The sequence below is a fragment of the Amphiura filiformis genome, chromosome 20 (genome assembly GCF_039555335.1).
Source record: "Amphiura filiformis chromosome 20, Afil_fr2py, whole genome shotgun sequence".
Lineage (NCBI taxonomy): Eukaryota > Metazoa > Echinodermata > Ophiuroidea > Amphilepidida > Amphiuridae > Amphiura > Amphiura filiformis.
In genome coordinates, this window is record NC_092647.1 from 10,573,705 (window position 1) to 10,600,010 (window position 26,306).

Here is a 26,306-nt window from a genome sequence, read left to right on the forward strand (position 1 = left end):
AACAGTTACAAGAAGGATGAATAAATAATATCTGAAAAAATTATATTGTTTTATTGTACCATCACAAAATGCGGTCCATTTTCTACATGTAACCTTTTTATGGGACACCTTGTACATAGTATACTTTAGTGTATGAGGCTGGATTGCGGTGTTCGGTGTTATAAGACGGATTTATTCCCATTAGTATTACCTCTTACTTAAAAGGGCATTTCGTGATCCACAGCATCATCCCCCCACTTTTCTCAAAAAAAGTTGAGAATTTTATATCACTGGAAACCTCTGGCTACATAATGTTTATGTACCAAAAATTTCTTCAGATTAATTCGTTTAGCAAAGATATCGTGATATTACAACACATTGTCTATGAAGCAGTGTTATATAATACACATAATTATGCATAACTCGCAAACACAAAATCGGAATCAACTGAATTTTGGGAATAAGCTTTTTTTGAGGATATCTACTGAAAAATGTCATAAAAGGAGGATGCTAGGATCACGAAATACTCCTTGAAGGGATGGGGTATGAGCGCTTGGACAATATTTTTTATGTGGGACATGAGAGCACATCAGACATACTTTGTTGAAATACGCAATACAATACACATTTTATGGCAAATGATGAAAAATTTATATTTTTGATATTGAACAGTCCTCGAAGTAAACTTTATAAATCTGATGATATGTACTTAAGTGTATGTAGCTGGGATGAAAAGCCGACGATCAATTGAAGATTTTGACCTTCCGTATTGACGATATGGATTTGTTCCCAAAACACCAAAGAAAATTAGGTCTTAGAATAATTTTACAACAGCGAAATGAAAATCATTGATTTGACTTTGCGCCAGCTCGCTCTCTGAAATGTACTTTAGCAGTATCTGTTGTGTACAATATCCATTTTAAACCATACCTTTTTCTTTGATTTGTTGAACAAGATCTAATCTACTTGGCTTCCGTTTTGTAGAATTCAGGTTCAGACTTGATACAATGGCAAATTCACGTAATATTTGTAAAACCTATATGCTTTTGAACTGATGCAAGTATCGTCTACATACATTGATATATGCCTTGACGTGCACCCTTCATCTCCAAAGGGAACACAATCTGATACTACACCGTTTTGATCGATGTAACTGCATATGCTATTATAAATTGTATTCACCCATTTCATAAGAAATTGAACCAAAGTTAAGGCAGTGAAAAGAAATTCTTATTACAAAACATGCAGCTGCTGGACAAACCCTATGGCGCCAAATAGATAACAACAACAACAACAACAACAACAACAACAACAACAACAACAACAACAACAACAACAACAACAAACCACAGACTTAAATCAACTTCTTATTTGACCTACCTTGCACGAATCTATCACGTTCCACGTCCGTCAGCGCCCGATGTTACTCTGGCTGTTATCTCATTTATCGGATATAACATTTTCAAAAGATTAGAAAAGGTTACCAGAAGCCGTTAAGTGTCGGGTTATATAAAGAGTATAAAACGTTTAATAAGATATAAAACACATAATGTTAATTACTTGTTGACAAATAATTTTTAAGCGTTTGTGGCCTTCTTTATACCAGAAAACCGAATATGAAAACGTCAATTGATAACACCTTTGTTTCATAACCACTTTGGTATTGGACATTTTTTTGTTTTAGCTATAGCCCCCTCTCCAGAAGCATTTAATTATATTTGTACTTGCTCAAGTAGCATTTTGTGCAAATTTTTTTACACAATTTGTTGCCGTTCTTTTTTATGAGCATTTAAGTGCCTAAAACGGCCTAAAATGAGACTATAGCGCCCTTTCCAGCCTTCTCTAATATCAATATCCATAGACTTTACATGTAAAATGAAAAGGTCCATAAAAAACGGCAACAAATTATGTAATAAAATTGGCACAAAATGCTAATTGAACAAGTACGTATGCAATGTACTAGTTATCGTGAGAGGGCTATATATATATTTTTTTTTTATATACAGTAAGCCAAAAAATTAAGGTACCAGTTATGTTCACCACTGAATATCCTCAACAAAGACAGGTATGTCATAATTGGAACAAGTGGTCAATAGCTGCGTCTTTTAGCTCGAATTCAAGACCTCATTTGTTGAAATTGTTCAATAAATAAACACACGACATCGAAAAACCCAAGGAAGATGCCAATTTAAAAGATGCAGTTTGCTGCATTGCAAGCCCTCTTGATTTATACACAAGGCGTTCTCGAACAAGAGAACTAACGCCGTGCTTCCATTGATTAGTACGTTAAAACTAGCGCCGTGCTTTCATTGATTAGAACACAAAAGTGCAACTTTTGATTTCGTTTCTTCCTTAGGATTTAGATCACCGTTTCTTCAATTCTCAACCAATTTCAACAAATAAGGTCTTAAATTTGTCTTTGTTTAGGATATACAGGGGTGAACATAACTGGTACCTTAATTCTTTGGCTTACTGTATTGTATGTATGGTCGTTTCAAAAATAAAATGTCCATCTGAAACATAGGTGTGTTTTGGGGCGAAAATGTGTATAACTATGGGTGTTCTTCCAGATTCTCGGAGGCACGCCCCTAAAGCAAACGTGATCAGAGACATAAAAGCGCAATATTTTAGGGGATCGGATAGCAACGTTTGCACAGTATTTTTGTGGAACATGTGAGCACATCAAATAATATATCAAATTGCATTTTGAATACGAGGAATGTCCGTCTGATATGAATAATTTTGACTTTTTGAACTTTTTTGACCTCTCGTATTAAAATATGTAATTTTTCCAAAAAAGACTCATTTTTTAAAAAGATCTTTGGGGGGGGCGTTTAAATCTTCAATACGAAAGGTCAACATTTTCAAACGATGGACCACATTTCCTCCTAGTAACATACACTTTAAGTACATATTATTAGTTCTATTACGTTTTCTTCGAGGACGGTTACATTTTTAATAATTTGCCAAACAATATTTGCATTATATCGCAAATTTAAAAAAAAAAAATCAAAATTATTCAGAATGCAATTTGGTGTGTCTGATGCGCTGCCATGCCCCACAAAGAACTGTGCAAACATTGCTATCCGATTCATTAGCTTCTTTTAGTTCATTGTCTCAGACTATGATAAAGATCAGCGTTTTTTTATATTCACAAATATCTGAAATAAGGCAAAAACAAATTGCTTGATTGCCCTCCAGTGGGATTTTTGGGTTTGTTCAGTCGGAAATTTGTTTTTTTAATGACTCACTGCTTTTTTTTAAATGAAATAATGCTGCTGGGCCAGATGGAATAGTTGTTGAAATGATTGAAGCATTAGAGGATTGTGGAATTGAGAAACTGGCAGGAGTCATCAACAGAATGTATGATGATGGGATATTTCCGGAAGACCTGAGCAAATCAATCTTTATTGCTCTTCCCAAGAAACCTGGCGCTGTGGATTGTGAACAACACCGTACAATTAGCCATATGAGCCATGTTACAAAGATAATTCTAAGAATCCTGTTACTCCGTGCAAGAAGTAGAATAAAACCTGAGATTGGTAAAGAGCAGTTCGGCTTTCTAGAAGATGCTGGTACCAGGAATGCGATTTATGTCTTGAGAATGATAACAGAGAGAGCGGTAGAGATGCAGAAGGATGTTTTCATGTGTTTCATTGACTACTCAAAAGCCACATGATCAGCTTTTTGAAGACCTTGGTAAGCTAGACCTGCATGGAAAGGATCTACGACTGTTGCAGAACCTTTACTGGAACCAAACAGCGTGCAAAAGGGTGGATGGAGATTGTAGTGAATATACAAGCATTAAGAGAGGAGTCAGACAGGGATGTGTGATGTCACCAGATCTCTTTAATTATTACAGTGAGCTGATCCTAAGGGAGCTAGAAAAGGAAAATGGTCTCGGTATAGGTGGACATAACATCACGAACATAAGATATGCAGATGACACTGTCCTATTAGCTGAGTCTGAGGATGACCTGCAAAGGCTTCTTGATGTGGTGGTTCAGGAAAGTGAGAGGAAAGGTTTGTCGTTAAATTGCAAGAAGACAGAATGTATGGTGGTATCAAAGACTGAAAGCCCAACATGCATATTGAAGGTGAAAGATCAAAGAATTAAGCAAGTTTCCTCCTTCAACTACCTTGGCAGTCTAATCACAGAAGATGCCAGATGTATTAAGGAGGTTAAGAGAAGGATTGCACTGGCTAAGTCTGCGTTCTCAAAATTAGACAAGATCCTAAAAAACAGTGCCCTCAGTATAGAGACCAGAATTCGGGTACTCAACTGCTATGTCGTCCCTGTATTAATGTATGGAAGTGAAGCATGGTCAATAACAACAGACATTAAAAGAAGATTGGAGAGCTGCGAGATGTGGTTCCTTAGAAGAATGATGAAGATCCGTGGACTGATAAAGTGTCTAATGACGATGTCCTAAGTAGAGCAAATGTGAACAGGAAGCTGTTACGTGAAATCAGAGTTAAGCAGCTCAAATTCCTTGGTCATATCCTCAGAAAGGATGGTTTCGAGAACCTAGTATTGACAGGAAGAATAGAAGGAACGAGGAGCAGAGGCAGGAAGAGAGTGATGTGGTTATCAAATCTGAAAGACTGGCTAAAAGAAAGGGGAGCTGAACATAAAGCGACAGAGCTTCTGGAGATGGCTTATAACAGAGAATTGTGGCATGACATGATCGTCAACGTCTTAGGATATGGCACCTAGAGAGAGAGAGAGAGAGAGAGAGAGAGAGAGAGAGAGAGAGAGAGAGAGAGAGAGAGAGAGAGAGAGAGAGAGAGAGAGAGAGAGAGAGAGAGAGAGAGAGAGAGAGAGAGAGAGAGAGAGAATGACTCACTGCTGTATAATAGGCTTGTAGGCAATGAACATATTTTGTCATGTTGCACCTCAGATGTTCAATACGCAAGATACACCATAGAAATGGAACAACTACATACGTACAGGCATAAGACACCAAGTTTATTGGAAACATTGATGCAGAAATGGGCAGCTATAAATGATTTTCTTCTTAAGAAAAACGTTGTTGGCAAATTTATTTCTGAGCCGACCCTGATTTTGGCCAATTTTGGGTCGGTCGGTGGAGGGCAAGCAAACAAATTTCTTTTCTTTTTTTTGCCTAATCTTCGAAAGTATTTTTTTTGCAAGTTTGATAAAGAGTATAGTATGACATACCCTGACAACACGCCTTAATAAAGGTAAAATGTCACATTTTAGTCAATGTTCGAGGAACATGCTCGTATGGACAGTTGCAGCTACACGCAATTAAATGAAGCTTCATACGGTATTAAGTTATGTAAATCATGAATACATGAATGCCAGGGCAGGTACCCTGGTACCTTTTAAAAAGCACAAAACTCGCAAGCTTCCTGTGACCCAACCATTTGCCCTAAGGCGGATCCCTGGAATCCATCTCCCGTTGCCAAGACGGTAACATTGAATACTTTTATGGATTTCAAGATTTATAAGAAATGTCTTTCTTTCGTGTATTTGTTTTATCTATGGATTCCGGGTATGGCTTGCTATGTCGCTAACTTAAAAATGCTATAAACCCGGTCATTTTTATGACTTCATGTGTTATTGTTTGGTCATAATGCACATGAACACGTTCTCGAACGTTATGTATCATGTATGATAATAATTCTGCTAAAAATATCCAACAATAACATCAACAACAGCAACACAACAACAATATCAGCTACTAGATTCATGCTGACTGTAATTTAATGATATTTAATATCATATAATAATATTTTCTATTCTCAAGAAATACATGGTAATGCTATAGTGACACCATGGCGTACATTATGTGCTTATTACAGAATTATAATTGTACCAAAGATTTACATAATTTGTCCATTTCATATTTTTATCTATTTTTTTGTTTGTCCGTTTCATCTTCTTAAATTATATACACTAGGCGGTTACCCGTATTTCGCGAATTTCGGCTATCATGGTTATTGACTTTTGCAGATCTCAAAATCAGGGTGTGTCCTTTGGCTGGGATCACTTTCCTAACAGCTGAGCTCAATTGCAGCTTTTTGCAATTTGACCTGACTTTCGCCCTCAATTTGCAATTTGACCTGACCTTTGACCTGGATGACCTAACAAACACAAACCTGAGCTTTCTTGGCCAAATTTATACCCACCCACAAAGTTTGAGCTCCAATATATGAGCAATTTGAAATGTTTACGTTTTTTGACCTATGACCTCTTAACCGTAAGTCTGACAAAAAAAGTGACCGTGGAAACTTATGTTTGTTTGTCCAAGTTCCACTCACCCACAAAGTTTGAGCTCCATAGAGGCAATTTGAAATTTCTACCTTTTTTGACCTTTGACCTCTTAACCGTAGGTCTGACAAAAAAGTCACAGTGAAAACTTTTGTTTGTTAGTCCAAGATCCACCCACCCACCAAGTCTGAGCTCCATAGGGGCAATTTGAAATTTCTACCTTTTTTTGACCTATGACCTCTTAACCGAAGGTCGGACAAAAAGGTCACTGTGGATACTTTTATTTGTTAGTCCAAGGTCAACACACCCACCAAGTTTGAGCTCCATAGGAGCAATTTGAAATTAGACTTCAATTGGACTTGACCCCGTCGTTGACCTTTGACCTTTAAAATATAAAATGGTTCTTCCTCATATCAAGCTTCACCCACCCACCAAGTTTGAGGAACGTGCGACCCCTAGTCTCCGAGAAAAGAGGCAGACAGACAGACAGACAGACAGACACCCAGCAAACACAAAAACGTTTTAAAAACATTTTAAATAAGTTATATTTTGGCTTTTGGTTTAGGTAAACACGTTTTAATAACATTAAAATGTCGGGTTATATAAAGGTCATGATAACGTTTTAAAACGTTTTGTATGAAAACACACTACAACAATATTTTTAAATGTTTTCAAAAATGTTATTGTAAACTATTTTTGCAAACATTTTTGCCAAATATTGTGTCAATACTTAAATAACATTATGTTAAAATATTTGAACCCAACAAACACAGAAATGTTCTTAAAATGTTTTTTTCAAAACCTTTTAATAACATTTAAATGTCGGGTTATATAAAAGTAATGAAAACGTTTTTAAAACGTTATTGAAAATATTTTGGGCAAACATTTTTCGCAAAATATTTGTTCAACCCTAAAATAACATTCTGTTTAGAATGTTTTGTATCAAGTTTTCAAGAATGTTTTTGGAATGTTATTTAAACGTTTTATACCCTTTATATAACCCGACATTTAAACGTTTTCTGTAAAACATTTTTGTTTGCTGCGCAGTATATTATCAAAAAATGTTTTGTAAGATTATGAAAACGTTTTATACTCTTAATATACCCTTTATATAACCCGACATTTAAACGTTTTCTGACCTTTTATAACCATTTGCGAATGATGTCGAAAACGTTTTGTGTTTGCTGGGCAGACAGACAGACAGACAGACAAACAAACAGATTCTGGTGAATTATAGTAAGATTTACTCAATAAAAGCTATTAACGTTAAACCGTTGGGGAACGAGCCAAAAGTTCGATAGCGTCCTATAAACGAAACCCTTTTGTTATGGTGGGAGGGTATCAAAAGGTCCGGTCCGAATACGTGCGTAAAAAATAGCCAGTTAAAATATCGGCCAAAAGTTGATATATGGGTCAAAGTTGATCTTTCAGGTTACAATTAGAGAATAAAGGCTGTTTTTAGCCGGTATTGTTCATCTATCGTCTCATATAACACGGGCGACATCATTTTGAAAAATAACGACGACGCCCGTGTAATATGAGACGATGGATGAACTTTCTCAAGTGTTAAGAATTACCAACCTTTCAAACTTATGTTAGAGGGAGGGGTGTCAGCCTCCTAACGAAAGCACTTTCGTTTATAGGACGTCTTCGATCGGACTTTTGGTTTGTTCCCTCAAAAACCACTGATTTACGATTTTAATGAAGAAAACAATTCATTCAAGAACTTATCGTATGAAAACTATTATGTTTAAAATGTTGTAGCAGAAAAATCCACAGTTTTGTCTTGTTCTTTTTTAGAATAAAGCGTAATAATAATTATACCAGAATCACTTTAATCGGTTTCTTTCAATACCCGGGTTAAAAAATTACGCATAATTTAACTAAAACGTCTAGAGATCCTAGAGACGGATCACTCTTGCCATTTGCGAGCCTATTCAGCGTGTTTAGTTTGGTGTTGGTTGATGATATGCGCAAATAGTCCAACTCGTTTTCTCAGACGTTTTAGTTGATCGAATGTGACCTGAGCTTTCAAAGAATCAAACTGAAGTGCTTCTGGTACATGTAGCCTAGACATTACTTATAATGTAGACAATATTACGCTAAAACTGGTTGCAAATTTTAAATGTATTTTAACCGTCTTCAAATTAGGTGCTTTTGTTTCAATCTGAGTGCAAGAACTGGGCTGCACTTGTCCACAATCAATATATTGATCGATATCGATAGATGAATCGCTAAAACTAAAGTCTGTTATGTCAAGTCAATTCTAGAGATATAACCTACAATCCTAACAAGTTATATCTCAATACCACCTTTAAATATTCTATAGTTAATTGTTTTAAATATTTTTTTAAATCTTAAAATATTCACAGTTTTTTGCATATACACTCAGGTGTGACATATTTTTCCGGGTTACATTTTTGTCATGCTGATACCTTACAAGTTACATTCACATAATGTATAAATTGGCTATTCGTATCTTTGGGGGGGCGTTTTATAAAGTCAGGACATACCACCGATTTAGTGTTTTCTAACCGTCTGAGAAAGGCTAGGGTAGGGAATTGGGTTTTGTTTTGTCATCTTTGGGTCCCATAGAGATTAATTTGTCACCATATTGGCACCCGTTAGTATGAGGTCACCTATCGTAATCGCAAAGGAGATATACATTTTAATGTTGTTATAGTAGTAGTTGCAAAACATTTATATTGTAATATGTCTTCAATAAGCTTCAATAGTAGAAAGAGTTCCACCACACTTATAAAGTAAGTTTAATAAGCATATTGGTTATAGTTCAATTATCCGCTAAATACATTTATGAGTCTGATTAAGCAATAATTTACTTCCTTAACTTAGTAAAAGTACAAATCAAATATTTTCTGAAGACTTCAAACTTAAACTTTATCCAGTGAGTACCGGTTTTGTTATTTTGCTGCATAATATACTGTATTTGTCTGGTTATACCAATGGCAAGAACATATCACCAAGTTTTTTCAATTATTTTTAACTTTTCGCATTTTATAGTATAAATCAATTCAGTAAAGTATACAGTACTCGTTCGTTCTTACTGGTTATCAAAAACTTTACTGATTCATTGTAGAACTTAATGCACCGAAAGCATCACGGAACTCAAAGTAAGTTTGAAGTCTCATAAGAATCTTCAGAACATCATAGAATTTGCCAAGGTATTTTTGCCTATTTTCCTCAATCCCTTTTAGCACACCTACGAGTTGGTCGTTGGAGGTTCCTGCTGCAGCTGACAGCACGCTTTGCATCTCCCTGTAGACTAGTGAACTGTAGAAGCTACCGCCGTTCTTTTGCACCATTGCGCTGATCCTAGAAAAGAGCTGGTTAACCTGGACCTCGTTCTCTCTACCATTTAGCCTGTTGTTGAAGCCATAGTAGCCACCGCCACTGCCGTAAGCGATGTCTCTGATGCATTGTGGTGTTGTAGAAATCCAGTCGTCTATGGTAACACCTTCGTCTTCTAACTGGTCCATGCACGTAACCAACAACATCATGTACCTATTAAGATAGATCGAAACCGGTAACATAGTCATAGTAGGTCCAATTACACATAGTGTATGTAAAAGGTATGTAAAGCTATTATAAACCCTTTGTCAGTAATGATAGCATAACAATAACATTCTTTGGTGGATGTATATTGATACGTAGCGGCAATGGAAAATATTAAACTTCTAGTTTTTGTAGCAACCATGGTTTATCTCTCTAATCCATGGTTTCGCTCAATAAAACTCAAATCAGACAACGAATCTGAGGATGTGGAGCCGGCCATTTTACATGAAATGCTTTAATAATTTTGATTTTTTAATTGGTGATCCGACCAATTTGGTTTTAACAAAATATTGGTCGGATCAATCTCTGCTGATCCAAGCTGTAGCCACGCGTCTGGAAGCTGTGCAAAAGTTATTAGCACTGGGGAGGATAAACTTGGGGCGGGTGGGAGCAAGAATTTAAATATAAAAGCAAGTAAAAAGGGGGGAAGGACATTTTTGGCAGATCCCGATCTGAAGCGGTGAAGGGTAAAGCGGTTTCGAGGGCTCATTTTAAATAACATTCCATATAAAGGGGCTGTGCAATAGTTATGAGCCATGCTTGCTACGACTCGGCTCTCAGTAGGCCAATTGGAAGCAAAAATTTGGCATTTGAATTGGGCATAATATTTGTACCAGGCCGGGGGCACATTTTGGCAGCAGGCCAACTAAATGGTGCAAGTAATTTTTCGCACACCGTTTGAAAATTCTACCCCCATCGGGGATCTCATAATAATTGCACAGTCAGCCCCTCATACATCACAATTTAAGCAAATACAGGGTGGATATTATCACAAAACATTTAAACTGTGAGATTTAACGGTGCGGCGACTGACGAGGGTCAGTCTGGAGCTGGCCAGGGAGTAGTTGACATGATACATGTTTTACTAGTTTTTATTGAAATATCAAAATTTGACTTTTATTACAATACAAAGGATTATGATTTAGCTATATTTCATTTGGCAGAACAGGATAATATTTTTTTTTAAGTATTTGTAAAAGCACACGTCTCGCTAAAATGGACATAGAACGTATGTCAATATTTTGGATTCTTTATGCCTTTCCTATTCCTTATTGAACTCATTATAAAAAGATAATTGAATAAATATCATCATAATAATTATTGTTAAATACCGTTGACATAATATTCAGGAGCGGATCCAGGTTTTTTGCAGGTGGACCTGCTCATGAATATTATGCAGCTCGCTTTGCTCACCCAAATTTGACGGTTAACAAACACTTGTTAGGGGGTCCTGAATCCAAAAAATTTCATCGGGAAACTTTTTCGACCCCCCCTTTCAGATCTCAAAAATTTCATGCCCCACCCTTTTTGACATGGAAATTATGGGTCAATCCCATAGGATAGAACCCTCGAATATTTGTGGTCAATTTTTTCAGGCCCCCTAGGAGGGTCGAAACTTTTAAGGCCCCCCTCCCCATTTTGCATCAGGCCCCGTAACAAGCTTTTGTGAACAGTTTCCTTTTCGTATATAATTAATCAAGAAATACTATTAACAAAACTAAAACGTTTCACTTACACACATAGCACATTAGTCACATTAATATAATTGTATATAAAGACTGCACAAAAATTAACGCAGCCTTTATAAATACACCTATTGCTTCAAAACTTTTAATTGTATTCACAATGTTTTCAGTTGTCAAAACATTGTGAATTCAAAGGTGTTTATAACCGCTGCGTTACTTTTTGTGCAGTCTTTAGAAATAGACTATTATGTTACCTTTTTGCATCATTGCCAAACACTTGCAAAACCAAATCAATAGTTTGCCTATACTCTGCAGTTTGCCTGTCACCTCCTTTAATGACGACAAGGATGACGTGAGGCCCGGGATAGGCAAATAGCAAGCACTTAGCCACTTCTACCATGGTCGCGTCGTTGCGCTTACTGGTATCGAACAGTCCTGGGCTGTCAATGACTCTCACATTCCGACCCAAAACTCTTCTTTGTTCGAAAGTGCATTGTTGTGTCTCGGATGAGCCATATGAACTGACTTTGAACGGACGCGTTGCCGGGTCGTATTCAAGTATGATGTTGTCACCGGTTCTACTTTTTCCTGCTCCTGTACGACCAACTAAAACCATACGTAGGTCTGCAAAAATAAATAGAGTAAATAAATAAATAATAAATAAAATGAAATACCTATTTTGGACATTTTCTATTAAGGGCAGGGTTATGAACATTTGGACAGAATTTTTGTGGGACATTAGAGCACATGAAGAATGTCCTTCTGATATCAAATAATTTTGACATTTTATGGCAAATGAAATACACAAAGTAGTGCAACTTTATCGATAGAAATATTGTTACATACCTCCCATCCTGAAAGAGTGTGCTTTTTCCAGCGGAAAAATGAGTAAACGGACGTACTTACAGCCTGTCACACTGAAAAGAAAAATAAGTTTGATTCAGTAAGTGATTTAAGTCTATGAATATACCATGCTCACATTTGGCGACGTTGTTGTCTCAGTTATAGTCCCCATCGTTGTCGCCATTGTATTGTCGTTATTATTGTCTTCGTCATTGTTGCAATATTGCTGTTTAGTAAAGTCTTACTTAGAGAACCTCGCACACAGCTTTTAATTAACTTTATCGTCGATACTGATTTTAATTTTAACAACATTGAAACGTTGAACAGAAAAATTAAAACTTTGTAATGACGCAATATGAACAAGAAGTCCTAACTAAAATTTGCTATAGCTACTGGCCAAATCCTTTCAAAGAAACAAACAAAAAACAAAACAAAAAACAAACATACAAACGAAAGCAGCAACAACAACAATAGCAACAATATCAAACCACGAACTTATATCAACTTGTTATTTGACCCACCTTTGATGAATATTGCACGCTCCACACCCGTTAGAGCCTGATACCACTCTGGTTGGTTATGATATTTATCAAATATGACATCATACATGACCATGTCACGTCACGTCACTAGGACCTCGAACTACTATCATCCATGCATTTGGCAGTATGATAGACACAGTAGATATAGATATGAAATTAGGTGTACGGTGCAATTCGGAAACAAACCAGGAGATTGTCGTATAATCATATGAATACATGAATCCAAAACCCACCCAAGTCCATGGGAAGTGATTTTGAGAAAAAAACCCTGTGTATCATTTTAATTCCTTCAGTTAAATTTACCTGGTCAATATGGTAAGTTGTACGTGCAAATGGGTGAGTTAAACTGTATTAGGTATGGCGATTAGCATTTCAGGGACTTCATGGGGTTCATTTTAAATTCTGGACTTGGGTGGTTTTTTGAATCATATACAAAAACAATAATGTTGGAATGAGATTACCACTAGTAAGATAATACAAAATAAAGCACACAGTTATGTATAATGTTGATAAGCATTCTGCCATGTAATATAAACCACACACTTTCCTTGATTAAACCCATTTTTTTTTTTTCAAAAGTCACTCTCCAGCAATGAATGTGTTACAAGTGGACTTTTATACATACTGGATTTCAATCAATGTGTTACAAGACTCAAATCATGGACTTGGGTTGATTCTTTCATACATGCTATTTTTCACATGCTCAATAGACACAGAGGATGAATTTGAGTTGTCCTTTCATACATATGACAGGCCTATGTATAGCAACACTTTCCCATGCTTAACTCAATTTGGCCAAAGTATGGACTTGGGTGGCTTTTGTATTCATATATTCATATATATAAATAAATAAATAATCTAATAAATAAACAAACAAATAAATAAACAAACCAATAAATAAATAAATAAATAAATAAATAAACAAATAAATAAACAAATAAATAAATAAACAAACAAATAAATAAATAATTAGATAAATAAATTGCAGAATCAATTGCAGAAAGTGAAACTATTAAACTATTAGCATTCAGGAAATATTAAAATTATAAAGTTGCAGTTTCAGTGAAATTTCATATTTTCAGTAAAGTTTTATAATTGTACATATTGCTTCATAAAAATAGGATTGATGAAGACACAAACAGGACACACACAATGCACAAGCGTATTTTGTTGTAGATTCAAGAATGGGTAGTTTTCTGGTTTGTAGTTCACAGGTTATTTAAAAATGGGTTGATATTGCTTCTCAGATTGCGGAAGCGGGGGGGGGGGGTCATATGATTTGTGTATGGCTCGGAGGGGTCATATGGGTTTCTTATCTGAAAAGGGGGTCATAAAGTTTTCCGCAGTGACTTTCTCCATGCTCCCGCTCCGCCGCCACCCCCTCCCACCCGTTGTCCAGCCAGTACTTAAACGCCAGTGTTGAAGAAGTGATGCTCGGATGAGCTACAAATATTAAACACGTAAGTTGAAATTACCCTTACTCGTAAAAGTTAGTCTTACATTTGTCTACATTAGGTCTCTTACTCTGATAAAGGAGTATTTCGTTATCCTAGCATCCTCTTTTTATGACATTTTTCAGTAGACATCCACGAAAAAAGCTTATTCCCAAACTTTCAGTTGATTCCGACTTTGCGTTTGCGAGTTATGCATGATTATGTGTATTACACTGCTCCATAGACAATACGTTGTAATTTCGTTCTGGTATCCCAGAACGAAATTCAAATTTCATGATATCTTTGCTAAACGAATTATTCTGCAAGAAATTTTTTGTACATAAACATTATGTAGCCAGAGGTTTCCAGTGATATAAAAATCTCAACTTCTTTTGAGAAAAGTGGGGGATGATGCTGTGGATCACGAAATGCCCTTTTAAATGTTGTTTAAAAGTTTAACCAGCGCTGATTAACGGGTGAACTGAGAAGCCAGTTGCTAAATAAGCAAATAACTTGTTCTTAAACAATATTGTAAGCAATTGGCTGTTCAATTCACATGTTAATCAGCACTGCTTTTAAACTTTTTAACCGTGTAGTAATGGAGTTATTGGGGTGCGCAGTAACTAATCTTTCCCTCGAGATGGCAGAGAAATCATAACAAAAATTGAGCCCGGGACATCCAGTTTATTAAGCGGATGCTCTTACCAATGAGCACATGGTATTAAAGCTTTTCTAGCGCATTAGAAAAATTTTGAGGACATCTCCCATTCACCCGCGTGTGGTGAATTTGCTACGTAATAATCACACACTTAAGGGTATAGGCCAATTGCACGTATCCACTCCTTTCGAAAGCCGTATCTTGCTAAACAAATGTATTTAGGCCAAAATATCGCAATTAATATTGATTTGAATATGTTATCTTCGTATTACATGCAACAAAAAAAATAAAAAAAAAATAATAAAAACCGACACAGGTACCTGATGTAATTTCAATGTTTCGTAGTGAATGTGGATGTGGATAATGTGTTGTCATTTATACTACAGTTCATTCATAAAATATCAAACTCAATCGTTAGTATCGACCATAAGGTATAAATTTGGACACCATCCGGCCATTTTTCCTATAGGTACAATGTACCATGCAATCTTAATAAATATTGGCCATAATGCCTCACATAATGCCTCACAACCGCCCCCCCCCCATAGGTAATGTTTGATGGTCGGATTTAACACCCACAATCCCGCGCGAAAAGCTTGGGACAGTTTGTTGATTTCACGCATCCCCACTCCCCTTATTCAAGTACAACATTAATATCATAAATATGACCATTTCTCCTAAACGCGTTGTTCGATTTTGATCATTCTTTCAGCTATGAATAGATTAATAAATTTGCCATCTATTTATATACACAGTTTTATAAACTTGTCAATCCTTTTATTTTTAATATAAAGATATATGCAAATTCACGTTATTAATATTAGGACAGTTTGTTTATTTCACGCATCCCCGCTCCCCTTATTCAATGTTGAATTTTGAAAATTAGTGGAAAGTGGTTGAGCTCAATCTATGCTCCAACATTGTTAAGGGGGGGGAGGGGGAGAGGAGTAAACAAATACATAACATGACCGATGAAACCTATCATGTATTTTCAGCGTCATGTTCAATTCACAGGAATTTGATCTTTCAAACATCATCTGTCCCAACGATTTTCGCACAAGATTGCAGGTAAGGTGCTGGGGTAAAATGTTACCACTAAAATGAGCGCAAAGGGCGGAACTTCAATTAGCTTAAGTCTTTTGGGCGTAAATACACGCGTTTTTATTGAAAACCTTGGGGTGGTATAATCCCCTCCCCCACCACCACAACCACCACTACCTTTCGTAGTATATACAGGGGTTAAGCTGTACTGTGTATATATAACCTTAAATAGAGTTAACATGCCAAAAACGATATATCTATTTTCATCGATTTCAAACTTTATAGTTTCAAAAATATAAGTAGGGTGCCTACTGCTAGCATTAGGCTATATGGCTGATGTTGGTTGTCTTAACGCGAAAAGTTTTGAAAGGGCCAAAAGGAACCAATTTAGACATGCAAAGGATTCTGTAAAGGGTTCTGTAAAAGAACCAACTTGGGTTTCTAGCAATTTCCTGGAAGCCCTGTTACATGTAAAGCCTTAACTGTCCTGTATGTAGAACCCTTATTCTAAGAATGAACCCGTACTTGATTCACAAAGGTACTACACCAACGAAATGAATAACGTTTAATACCTTTCTGAAAATTTCCATAGACTAGACTTCAAGCTATGAAAAATGATTCAAGGTAAACAATATGATGAACATCGTTTGCTTCTGTGCGGACTTATGCAGCCCTCTAGAGGACACACTTTATACCTATATCATTATCTGTAATGATGGCAGCATTTCTATATTGTGCTACGGTTTATATAGGATCAAAATTAACAAAAACTGAAATTGCTTTTGTTTAGTCTAGTTTTGTTTTGTTTTTTGTTTTTTAATTTCAACTCTAATCAAGGCATTAACGCGAACGACATGTATCTATTAGGTAGTGCTGACGGGTTGGCGCCAATTGTGATTACCTCCTGCTTGAATCACAGCATACATGGTGGAAACAATATGTTCAGCAAGTGCATTCCAATGTCGGCAGAAGAGGAGAAATTATCTACAGTTGAAGTTGTGACTAAGTTAGATTTGGGAGCTTGTTATGAGATGTAACCATGGTAACGGAATTGAACTGGGGGACTCAAAGCATACATAATCTTCTTGATCATCTAGCTCAAGCTATATGATTTAGAAAGTAATGGCACTATACATTCAGGATTTTATTGAATAGAACACATTTATTCACAAAAGCAGAATGTTATGAATGAATTACGTCTGAAGAGATACTATGTGTTTGTTTTAGGTAAAACCCTAATCAAGCTGTTTTAACTAGCGAAGTTTACTAACAACTCTAATCAAGCTGTTTTATCTAGCGAAGTTTACTAACGAATATAACTGCTACAGCAGCTAAGGGTTAGACGTAGATTTTTGAAAATGATATATGTTTTATTTTAATGTTAACAAAATATACTGAAATTTATTGACATAATCTAGGAACCCTATACCAGTATCCCGATTAATGTCAAGTTGCGTACTTATAAGCCAGCATTCACAAGCAAGCTGTTTATATTATATACATAACTCAACAAGAAGCTCATTACTACCGTGTATCTGGCGGGGCATTTGAGTAGGTCCAACCATAGCATGGCAGACGCAGAATTTTATTCTGTTGAACAGATAATAAACTTGTTTTTTTTCTTATGTGCAACACAAAATTTGTGAATGTGTTTCTTTTGTGCATTAAGGGCGTACTACACCCATATATTGGTTTGATTGGTCTAAAAAAATATTTTTTCATTTATAGCTAGGCGATATATGCACGGATCATGTGAAATAAAAAAAATTATGAAAAAAACCCGTAAAAGTGTCCTTTTTCACCTATTTGTCTTAAAGTTGATTGGTTGATAAGGACGCTTATTTTTTTAGCTTAGCGATAGTACCAGGCGTCATAGGAAGCGCAACACGTGACGTACGAGGCTGGCGACAGGGCTGACGGCCCCATTCAAAATACACGGTTAGCAATTACAAGTGGAAAATTAACATACTTGCAGTGGGGTACTTTGTCGAACCCCGACGGTTTTAGAGTAAGATAATTTTGCTTTGACACCACATAACAAATTTAGAATTGTTTGTGAAGATTTCATAATTATGTGTTAATCAATGGCGACCTCAAAATTGGCGATATCACTTCCATCACCGCCTGGATAGTACGTAGTCAATCTCCATAGGGATGGGCGATACCAGCTTTTGGTACCGATTGTCGATCTAGAGCAGTCAGGGGGTGGGGCCGAATTTTTAGAAAAAAATAAAATAAAATGAAAAAAAAAATGGCCGCGGAGCTAAGCTTGCGCGACAGGGGGTTGTCTGAGGGGGATGTTCCCCTCAGAAGTAAAAACTTGTGCAAAATGAAGATCTAATTGAGTGGTGGACAATTTTGGCACTATAGGCTATAGTGTAAAATTTTAGTTGAAAAAGCCACAAATTTGTAAAATTAATTCCCTATAAATTGTGTTAACATAGGAAATTTGCAAATGTCGAAAGAAGAGCGAAAATGGTCATATGTTTATCCACTACGCTGTCTTATTATGAGGATAAAACACCAGCTAAAAACCCAAAACAGGCTGAAGTAATGAACGGTGTCGTTTGGTTTTTGAAATGTAAACTGTGTAGGAAAATTAGCATAAGTAGCATCCTGTGGCCACAGGATACACCAAGTAGTAAATTTCGTGTAAATTAAAGCTGTTAATGAGTTGAATCCTACAATCCACGCACAACAGATAAGTTTAACTGTTCGTCGAGTTCCTTTCATAAGATGATGTTTGATTGGGTAACAGATTGCCAGAAACCTTTCCATCGAGACCAGAGTGACAAATGCAAATGATACACTGATAAAGTAGGCAAATAAAGTATTACTAACAAATGCCACAACAGCATTTGTTATTCGTACCGGACTGATTTGGTAATTTGCTATCAGTGGAATACCTATGGAGATTAATGTCATCATGTCCGAAACCGATAAATTGAGCAGATATATATACGTCGGCGTGCGAAGAGACGGTGTTCGAATAACAGTGTATATAAATAACACATTGGAGATGAGTCCATAAAGTATAATGGAAGGCCAGATGATTTCATATACAATCCATTCCCATGGTTGAAAGATGAAGTATGTCACGATATTGTTCGCATACGATAGATCTATTATCACCGACTCGTTTTGATTGCAGATTGATTCCATATTAAAATCTATGAGCAAGAAAAATTGAATTATATTTAGAGCACCGTCGTTACACACACATTGCTATAGAAGTTCTACGAAAATACGGTTATCGTTTCGCTTTTATATAAAATCAGTAGCCTTTTTTTCGACTTATTATGTACGTGACAATTTCAGCACCAAATTTAAAACACTGTCAATCTATTTAATAAAAATAAAAATGAAAATTGGAATGCTGGTATCGTGTTATTAGTTGAGGTGTATAAATATCCGGACTTAGTGTTCAGTAATCAGGCTGAATAATGAATATTAAAGAAAGTGGCAAGTCCGTCCTCCTACCAATCCCACCATCAAGATTAATAACACGTTCACAACACGTATGATAAGCTTGTGTAAACACGACAATAAGACAATAAAAAATGCATTCTCAATAAAAGCTCAAAGAAGAAATTTAAAAGGGAAAAGGAATATTGATTACAGGTAAAAAATGTTTCACCCAGGCAGCAAATAGCGGTCACTGGATTTCAGCAGTTCTTGGAGTTCAGCGTGTCTCGGAGTATATCTGTAGGCCTGTTTAAAATGCCACCATGTGGTAGGGCTGCATGTAGGAATAGTTCGTGAGATGAATTAACCCCAGTACTATGAACCAACCCCTTATGGTTTCAGCCAGCATTTTGATTGGGTGAATAGATGGTAATGTCTGGTCTACTCGACGTGTTCACTATTTCTGACGGGAATATGATCGGGCGAGTGCCTTCGTCCCGCACCGCTTTCCAATAATCACAGTTCTGGAGTCTGTCTTGAGTCTTGTCACCCAACCAGGCTACATTACTATATCGTGGTAAGGGGGTGATAGAGTTACGCAATCTAATGTTCAGATATCGGTAGGCCTATATTTTAAGAAAATAGATGGGTATAGCTATATATATTTGCCATTTTTAGAGAAAAACTCTGTCACTAAAAATGGACCAAACTGCAAATGTCAAAAAGTCTAAAATTAGACCTAAGTTAATTAGGTATGCAGATCCATGTTTCTACTGTGAACAAATATACCAAAATACTAGGTGATCTTAAAATTAAGCTGAGCAAAATGTAGCTGATGAGATTAATAAAAGATCAACTAAGTCTTGATCACCATTAATCGAAACGCGTCCTACGATAGCTTTCTATAAGTCTCTCAAGGTAATTCCTACTCTCAACATTGTCAATAATATTTTTCAAGGCCGATATCTCAATTTCCAATTTTATAATACTATAACTTACGAACTCAATATCTTCGCTTAGGAATGTCCGATTTCAGTGGGGAAAACGGTGTTGTGGAGTAAAATATCCCTATATTTAAGATATGTAAAAACCTCAAAATTGATAACCTGCCCAAAAGTGTCTCCTTTTGACATGACACGTCACATATACATCGGCCAGCCAGAACATTGTACCACTACACTATAATCATCAAGAAGAAAACTCCTGGTTAAGTAGTGATAATTTAAAAGTGTGATTATATTGTATGTGCATTTATTGTTCATGAACCAATCATGTTTTTCTTTCAATTAAAGACTTAGATTTTGTTAACTAAATCAACCAGTGTATAATTTTGCTGTTGTGCATTCGTGTGAATTTGGGTAAAATGTGATTTTGGCGTTGAATCAGTACGACTTGTAACAACGTTATACCTCTGTAACTCATCGTATCTATAGGATTATTATTACCAGATTTAAGTTTTAATAGCGAGGGCTTCAAAACTCAACCGCCGGTTGCACGCCGTATCAACCCGGTTCTCTCCAGTTGGAGACGGTTTCTATTGTTCTAAACAATGTAACACGCTTCAACTACCATCGATTGCAACCGGCGGTCGAATTTTGAAGCCGCCTCTAAACTTAATATCCATTTAGCTGGACAAATACCATAATGTTAAAGAACCGCTAAAGAGATCATGAACGACAACTTTTATATTTTTTTAAATATATTTCTTTAATAATTCTGTTACAATACAATTCTGTTACAATACAATAAAATACAATTCTGTACAAGCTGCCCTCGCGAAGTAAACCACGCAGACGACGCGGCCGCATCGTTGTTAAACGGTGATGAACAACGGTGAAACATGATTGAATCCCTAAAAAAAATGTCATCAAGCTCAAGAGGTTTATTCAGATTAATTGCAGTACAACCTTTCTCAGACGAACTAGCTTCAAAATCTTGTCTTAATATCTGGCGAAACCTCATCATAAAAATGATTTGCCTCGGGTTGAAAAAGTGATTCAAATTATTTACACCGTTTGTTTCACAGTTTTCTAAGTACCAACCCCCCAATGTTCCAACATCCGATTCGTAATGAATGATGACAGCCAACGCTGTCCTAGTCCGAATCGCGATGAGAACTAGTGTCCTCTTGAGAACCCGTATTCTCACTAGCATTGCCATTTGATTATTGTACAATTTGTTATCTATAAACAGTTTACCGCTTTGAAAACGATTTTCTTGCCTTGCCGGCTTTATACAACAGTCACTTTCTGTCTGAATCGATTTCGAATCACGATTCTTGTTTTGACCTTCTCTACCCGTCCGATGGGCAACCTCTACTGTAATTTTCAGCCCAAGATCTTCTTTCAATACTCTTTTTACAATCTTTGCAGGGACCTCATCTTTTTTCAGAACCATAGTTGCATAACAACAAGTTATGACGCCTTGAATACCTTTCTAGGTTATCACTAGTCTTGATTTACATAATTTCCTCAAATCATTTTTCTTTGAGGCTATTTGGTGTAACAGCTTAGAGTTAGAGTTTTGTTCTTAAAAGCCTAGAATTGTTTTTCTATATCTGATGTACGAGATGATTGAAACTCAATTGAGTCACCAATACAGTTTCATTACATTATGTTCAAATAGAGGGCCACGACTTCGTTTTATAACTTCGAAGATATTTCATTGCTAGATTCGTGCGAATTATGTGCATGAGACATGTTTTTACTCTCACAAAATAATCGTCCCATTGCAGCCTTAAAGCTTTGTCGGTATTGTTTATTTGTAATGAAGTAAAGTGTTGGATTTATACACGCATTGCAACCAGCTGCTAAATAATTCACCATAACTGGTACGATTGCAAGTAATGGGTTATTTGAATAAATATCGACACCAAACACAGGGAGAGCAAAGTAAATAAAATAGATAATATTCACTGCTCCGCAAAAGTAAAATACGCTACTATTAACGATTAACATAAAAGTAACTTGACGAAGTTGATCATCTAAGTCAACTGATGTGTTCAGAAATTGGCGACTTTGTTTTCGGTTCTTAAGAACAATGTACATTTTGCATACATAGAAGCTGTTATTATGAGAATTAAACACCAACTAAAAACCCAAAACATGCTGAAATAATGAACGGTGTCGTCTATAAGTTGAAATGTAAATTGTGTAGGTAGGTTAGCATAAGCACCATTCTGTGGCCACAGGATACACCAAGTAGTAAACCTTGTGTAAATTAAAGCTGTTAATGAGTTGAATCCTACAATCCATGCACAACAGATGAGTTTAACTGTTCGTCGAGTTCCTTTCATAAGATGATGTTTGATTGGGTAACAAATTGCAAGAAACTTTTCCACCGAGACCAGCGTGACAAATGCAATTGATGCACTGATAAAGTAGGAACATAAAGTAATACTAACAAATGTCACAACAGCATTTGCTATTCGTACCGGACTGATTTGGTAATTTGCTATCTGTGGAATACCTATAAAGATTAATGTCATGATGTCCGAAATCGATAAATTGAGCAGATATATATACGTCGGCGTGCGAAGAGACGGTGTGCGAATGACAGTATAAATAAATAACACATTGGAGATGAGTCCATAAAGTATAATAGAAGGCCAGATGATTTCATATACAATCCATTCCCATGGTTGAAAGATGAAGTATGTCACGATCGTATTGTTTGTTTACGATAGATCTATTATCACCGACTCGTTTTGATTGCAGATTGATTCCATATTAAAATATATGAGCACGAAAGAAGTGAATTATATATATAGCACCGTCGTTACAGCCCAAGTGCTAAAAGAAGTTCTACGAAAATATGGTTAGTTGCTTCGCTTATATATGAAATCAGTTACTTCTTACATGACTATTTCACCACCAAATTAAAAACACGGTTAATCTACTTAATAAAAATGAAATTGGGAATGATGGGATCGTGTTACTGGTTCAGGTGTATAAATATCTGGACCAAGCGTTCAATAATCAGGCTGAATAATGAATATTAAAGAAAGTGGCTACTTGGTCCTCTTACCATTCATGTAACTTTTTCCATCCGATTTATTACGTGTCAATCACACCCTGAATTAAATCTATCTATGCTAGTTTTGACTGCAGTCGACAAATTTCAAATTAAAAATAATCAATTATTTCACAATTGTACATTGACATGACCATATTTTGGAATCAGCATGAGAAATGCATTAAAATGAGTACAAACAAACCTAGTGTTGGTTCAGTGATTCTTGAGATAGCTCTTGATATTTTGAGAAAATATCTCAAAAACATTAGCTTGAAGCCTATGGCTAGCACGCAGAGCACGGTTAATATTATTTTGATCTTTAATATTGAAAATTATCTCAAATTTTTGGTCTTGCCGTGAGAAATCAGAATAGTTAGAATGTAAAACATTTCGTTGCCTTGGTAACACAGTAAAAAAGGACAATTATACCACTGATTCTTATTGCGTTATATTGACTCCCTTTGACCTTGACAAATTGTTGATCCTCTGTTGAGCGAAGGTTCTCTCGATCAACAGAGGAGGGGGACTTCGCCACAACCTGTCAAGGACCTACGACGCAGCAATCAGGAAACTACCCCGGTGACTCTCCTGTGACGTCATACCATCAAGTGTGTCACCACAGGTCAATAGTCAACAACCTGATCAGTCAGCCTGATGATGCGTCTTGGATGAGATGCGATACTGTTGCTATCAAATCCAGATGAACAGATTTAATATTCATTTTTTTACGAAGTAATAAAGTGTTTATAATGATATTTGATAGGCAATAAACTGATATAATCAGCTTTAAGCTGCAGTGCAAGCCTGCAGTGCAGTGCAAGTGGTCCAAGGCAACAGTCATTGGTGCAGTTTGGTGGATATGCCGATTTCATAAGCTTATCTAAAACCATACCGTGTCTGTGCTAACATCATTCACACCTTGCAGAGTCTTCAATTAGTTCCAAAAGTGACATTTGGCAGGTATTTACCCTGCCTTTTCAACAAAATGTTGCGAGTTCTTGATGTAGGAAGTAGGCTACCTTTCCCTGATAAGGGTGTCAATATATCCGCTAGGTGTTTCGCTAAATTGTAGCATGGTGAATTGATTGAGCTGACAATAGGTCTAAGTGGCATGTTTTCTTTGTGAATCTTCGGTAGACCATATATACGTGGAGACACAGTGTGCTTTTGTTAAATGTGATGGCTTTTTCTTATCAACCTTGTTCTGTTCCTTCAACTCAGAGATGGCCTTACCTATCTTGCGTTCAAGAGATAGGGTGGGATCTTTCTTCATGACCTGATAAGTATCGCCTTCAGACAATAAGTTGTTCATTTTCTCTTGGTACTTATCTTTGTCCATATAACAACGGTAGACCGCCCTTTGTCTGCTGGAAGGACAATTATGGAATCATCATTCTTGAGTGAATTCAACGCTTCTCTCTCTCTCTTCTCGAGATATATTTGGTTGAGGAACTTTGGCTTTCTTGAGAACCCTGAGAACATCACTTCGCACTAGGTTGGCTTCACCTTCACATAAGTCATTTAAACCGTGTTCGGTCGCCGCTATTAGCTCTTTGACCGGAATGCTCGTTGGAGTTGGTGAGAAATTCATGCCTTTGCTTAAGCTAGCATTTTCAGATTCACTAAGTTCCCTACTACTTTCATTGCGGACTGTATTTTGAGGAAAGTCACTATTATTTCGCCACTCCCGCCTTAGGATGTTGACCGGCAGGTTTTCTTGTTTTAGACGGGCAAATTTCTGAAGATGTTCTTGCTTAACACGTGAGTATGTTTTGTCGGCTGCTATCTTGGCCACACGTGATACAGTTTTAAAGTCCATTTCATTCATATTATCTTTGAGCCATGTGTACGTTTGACTTATTTCATTGGATATACGTTGCATTTGCTGGCGATTTTCATTAATCGTGGCTCTGACGAGAGATAGACCAGCTTGCAGCATAATACGTTTTGCTTTATTAGACTTGGAATATTTCTTGCCGTCCTCGACGGGAATTCATAACAATTAGTGGGTATTTTAGCGGGTTCGCCGTCGGACAAGTTTAGAACTGTCAAGCTTTCGTCAGGAGTAGCTCTGACTTCTTCAGGACAAAGTACCTAAGAATGAGACATGTAGACTGCCCCTTGTCTACTGATGACTCTGAAAAGAGTCGTTCGCTGAAGACTGCCCTTGTCAACAGAAACAAGCAGATCTCGCCTATATGCTGATTTTGTAAGTTTTGGTGGCTCTGAAAAGAGCCGTTCACTGAAGACTGCCCCTTGTCAACAGAGAACAAGCAGATCTCGCCTATCTGCTAATAAAGAAAACAAGAGCCGTTCACTGAAGACTGCCCCTTGTCTACTTCTGCTTGTTTCTGATTTTGTAAGTCTTCAGCAAACGGCTCTTTTCAGAGCCACCAAAACTTACAAAATCAGCAGATAGGCGAGATCTGCTTGTTTCTGTAGACAAGGGGCAGTCTTCAGCAAACGGCTCTTTTCAGAGCCACTAAAACCTGTATATTAGCAGATAGGCGAGATATGCTAGTTCTCTATAGACAAGGGGCAGTCTTCAGTGAACGGCTCTTGTTTTCTTTATTAGCAGATCTCGCCCCTTGTATACAGAGAACTAATAGAAGCTAATATACAGGTTTTAGTGGCTCTGAAAAGAGCCGTTTGCTGAAGACTGCCCCTTGTCTACAGAAACAAGCAGATCTCGCCTATCTGCTGATTTTGTAAGTTTTGGTGGCTCTGAAAAGAGCCGTTTGCTGAAGACTACCCCTTGTCAACAGAAACAAGCAGAAGTAGACAAGGGGCAGTCTTCAGTGAACGGCTCTTTTTTCTTTATTAGCAGATAGGCGAGATCTGCTTGTTTTCTGTTGAAAAGGGGCAGTCTTCAGCGAACGACTCTTTTCAGAGTCATCAGTAGACAAGGGGCAGTCTACATGTCTCATTCTTAGGTACGTTGTCCTGAAGAAGTCAGAGCTACTCCTGACGAAAGCTTGACAGTTCTAAACTTGTCCGACGGCGAACCCGCTAAAAACCCACCAATTGTTATGAATTCCCGTCGTAAAAGCCTATCCCACAATTTGCCAAAACACCTCCGTGGACAGAGTGAAAAACGAGTACTTGTTGTGAGCC

The 26,306-nt window shown here is 36.8% G+C and overlaps 2 protein-coding genes across 2 annotated transcripts; both read right to left on the minus strand.

The window, feature by feature from the left end:
• Nucleotides 1-9,297: 9,297 nt before the first annotated feature.
• Nucleotides 9,298-12,714, minus strand: LOC140143045 (GTPase IMAP family member 9-like). The gene is made up of 3 exons (XM_072165090.1): nt 12,621-12,714; nt 11,511-11,880; nt 9,298-9,739 (listed from the first exon to the last, which is right to left on the minus strand). Exons 1-3 carry the CDS (start codon nt 12,712-12,714, stop codon nt 9,298-9,300), a joined length of 906 nt encoding a protein of 301 aa, XP_072021191.1.
• An 11,868-nt stretch (nt 12,715-24,582) lies between these two features.
• On the minus strand, nt 24,583-25,131 carry LOC140143046 (uncharacterized). Its single transcript, XM_072165091.1, has one exon. It carries the CDS (start codon nt 25,129-25,131, stop codon nt 24,583-24,585), a length of 549 nt encoding a protein of 182 aa, XP_072021192.1.
• Between the last annotated feature and the right edge of the window lie 1,175 nt (nt 25,132-26,306).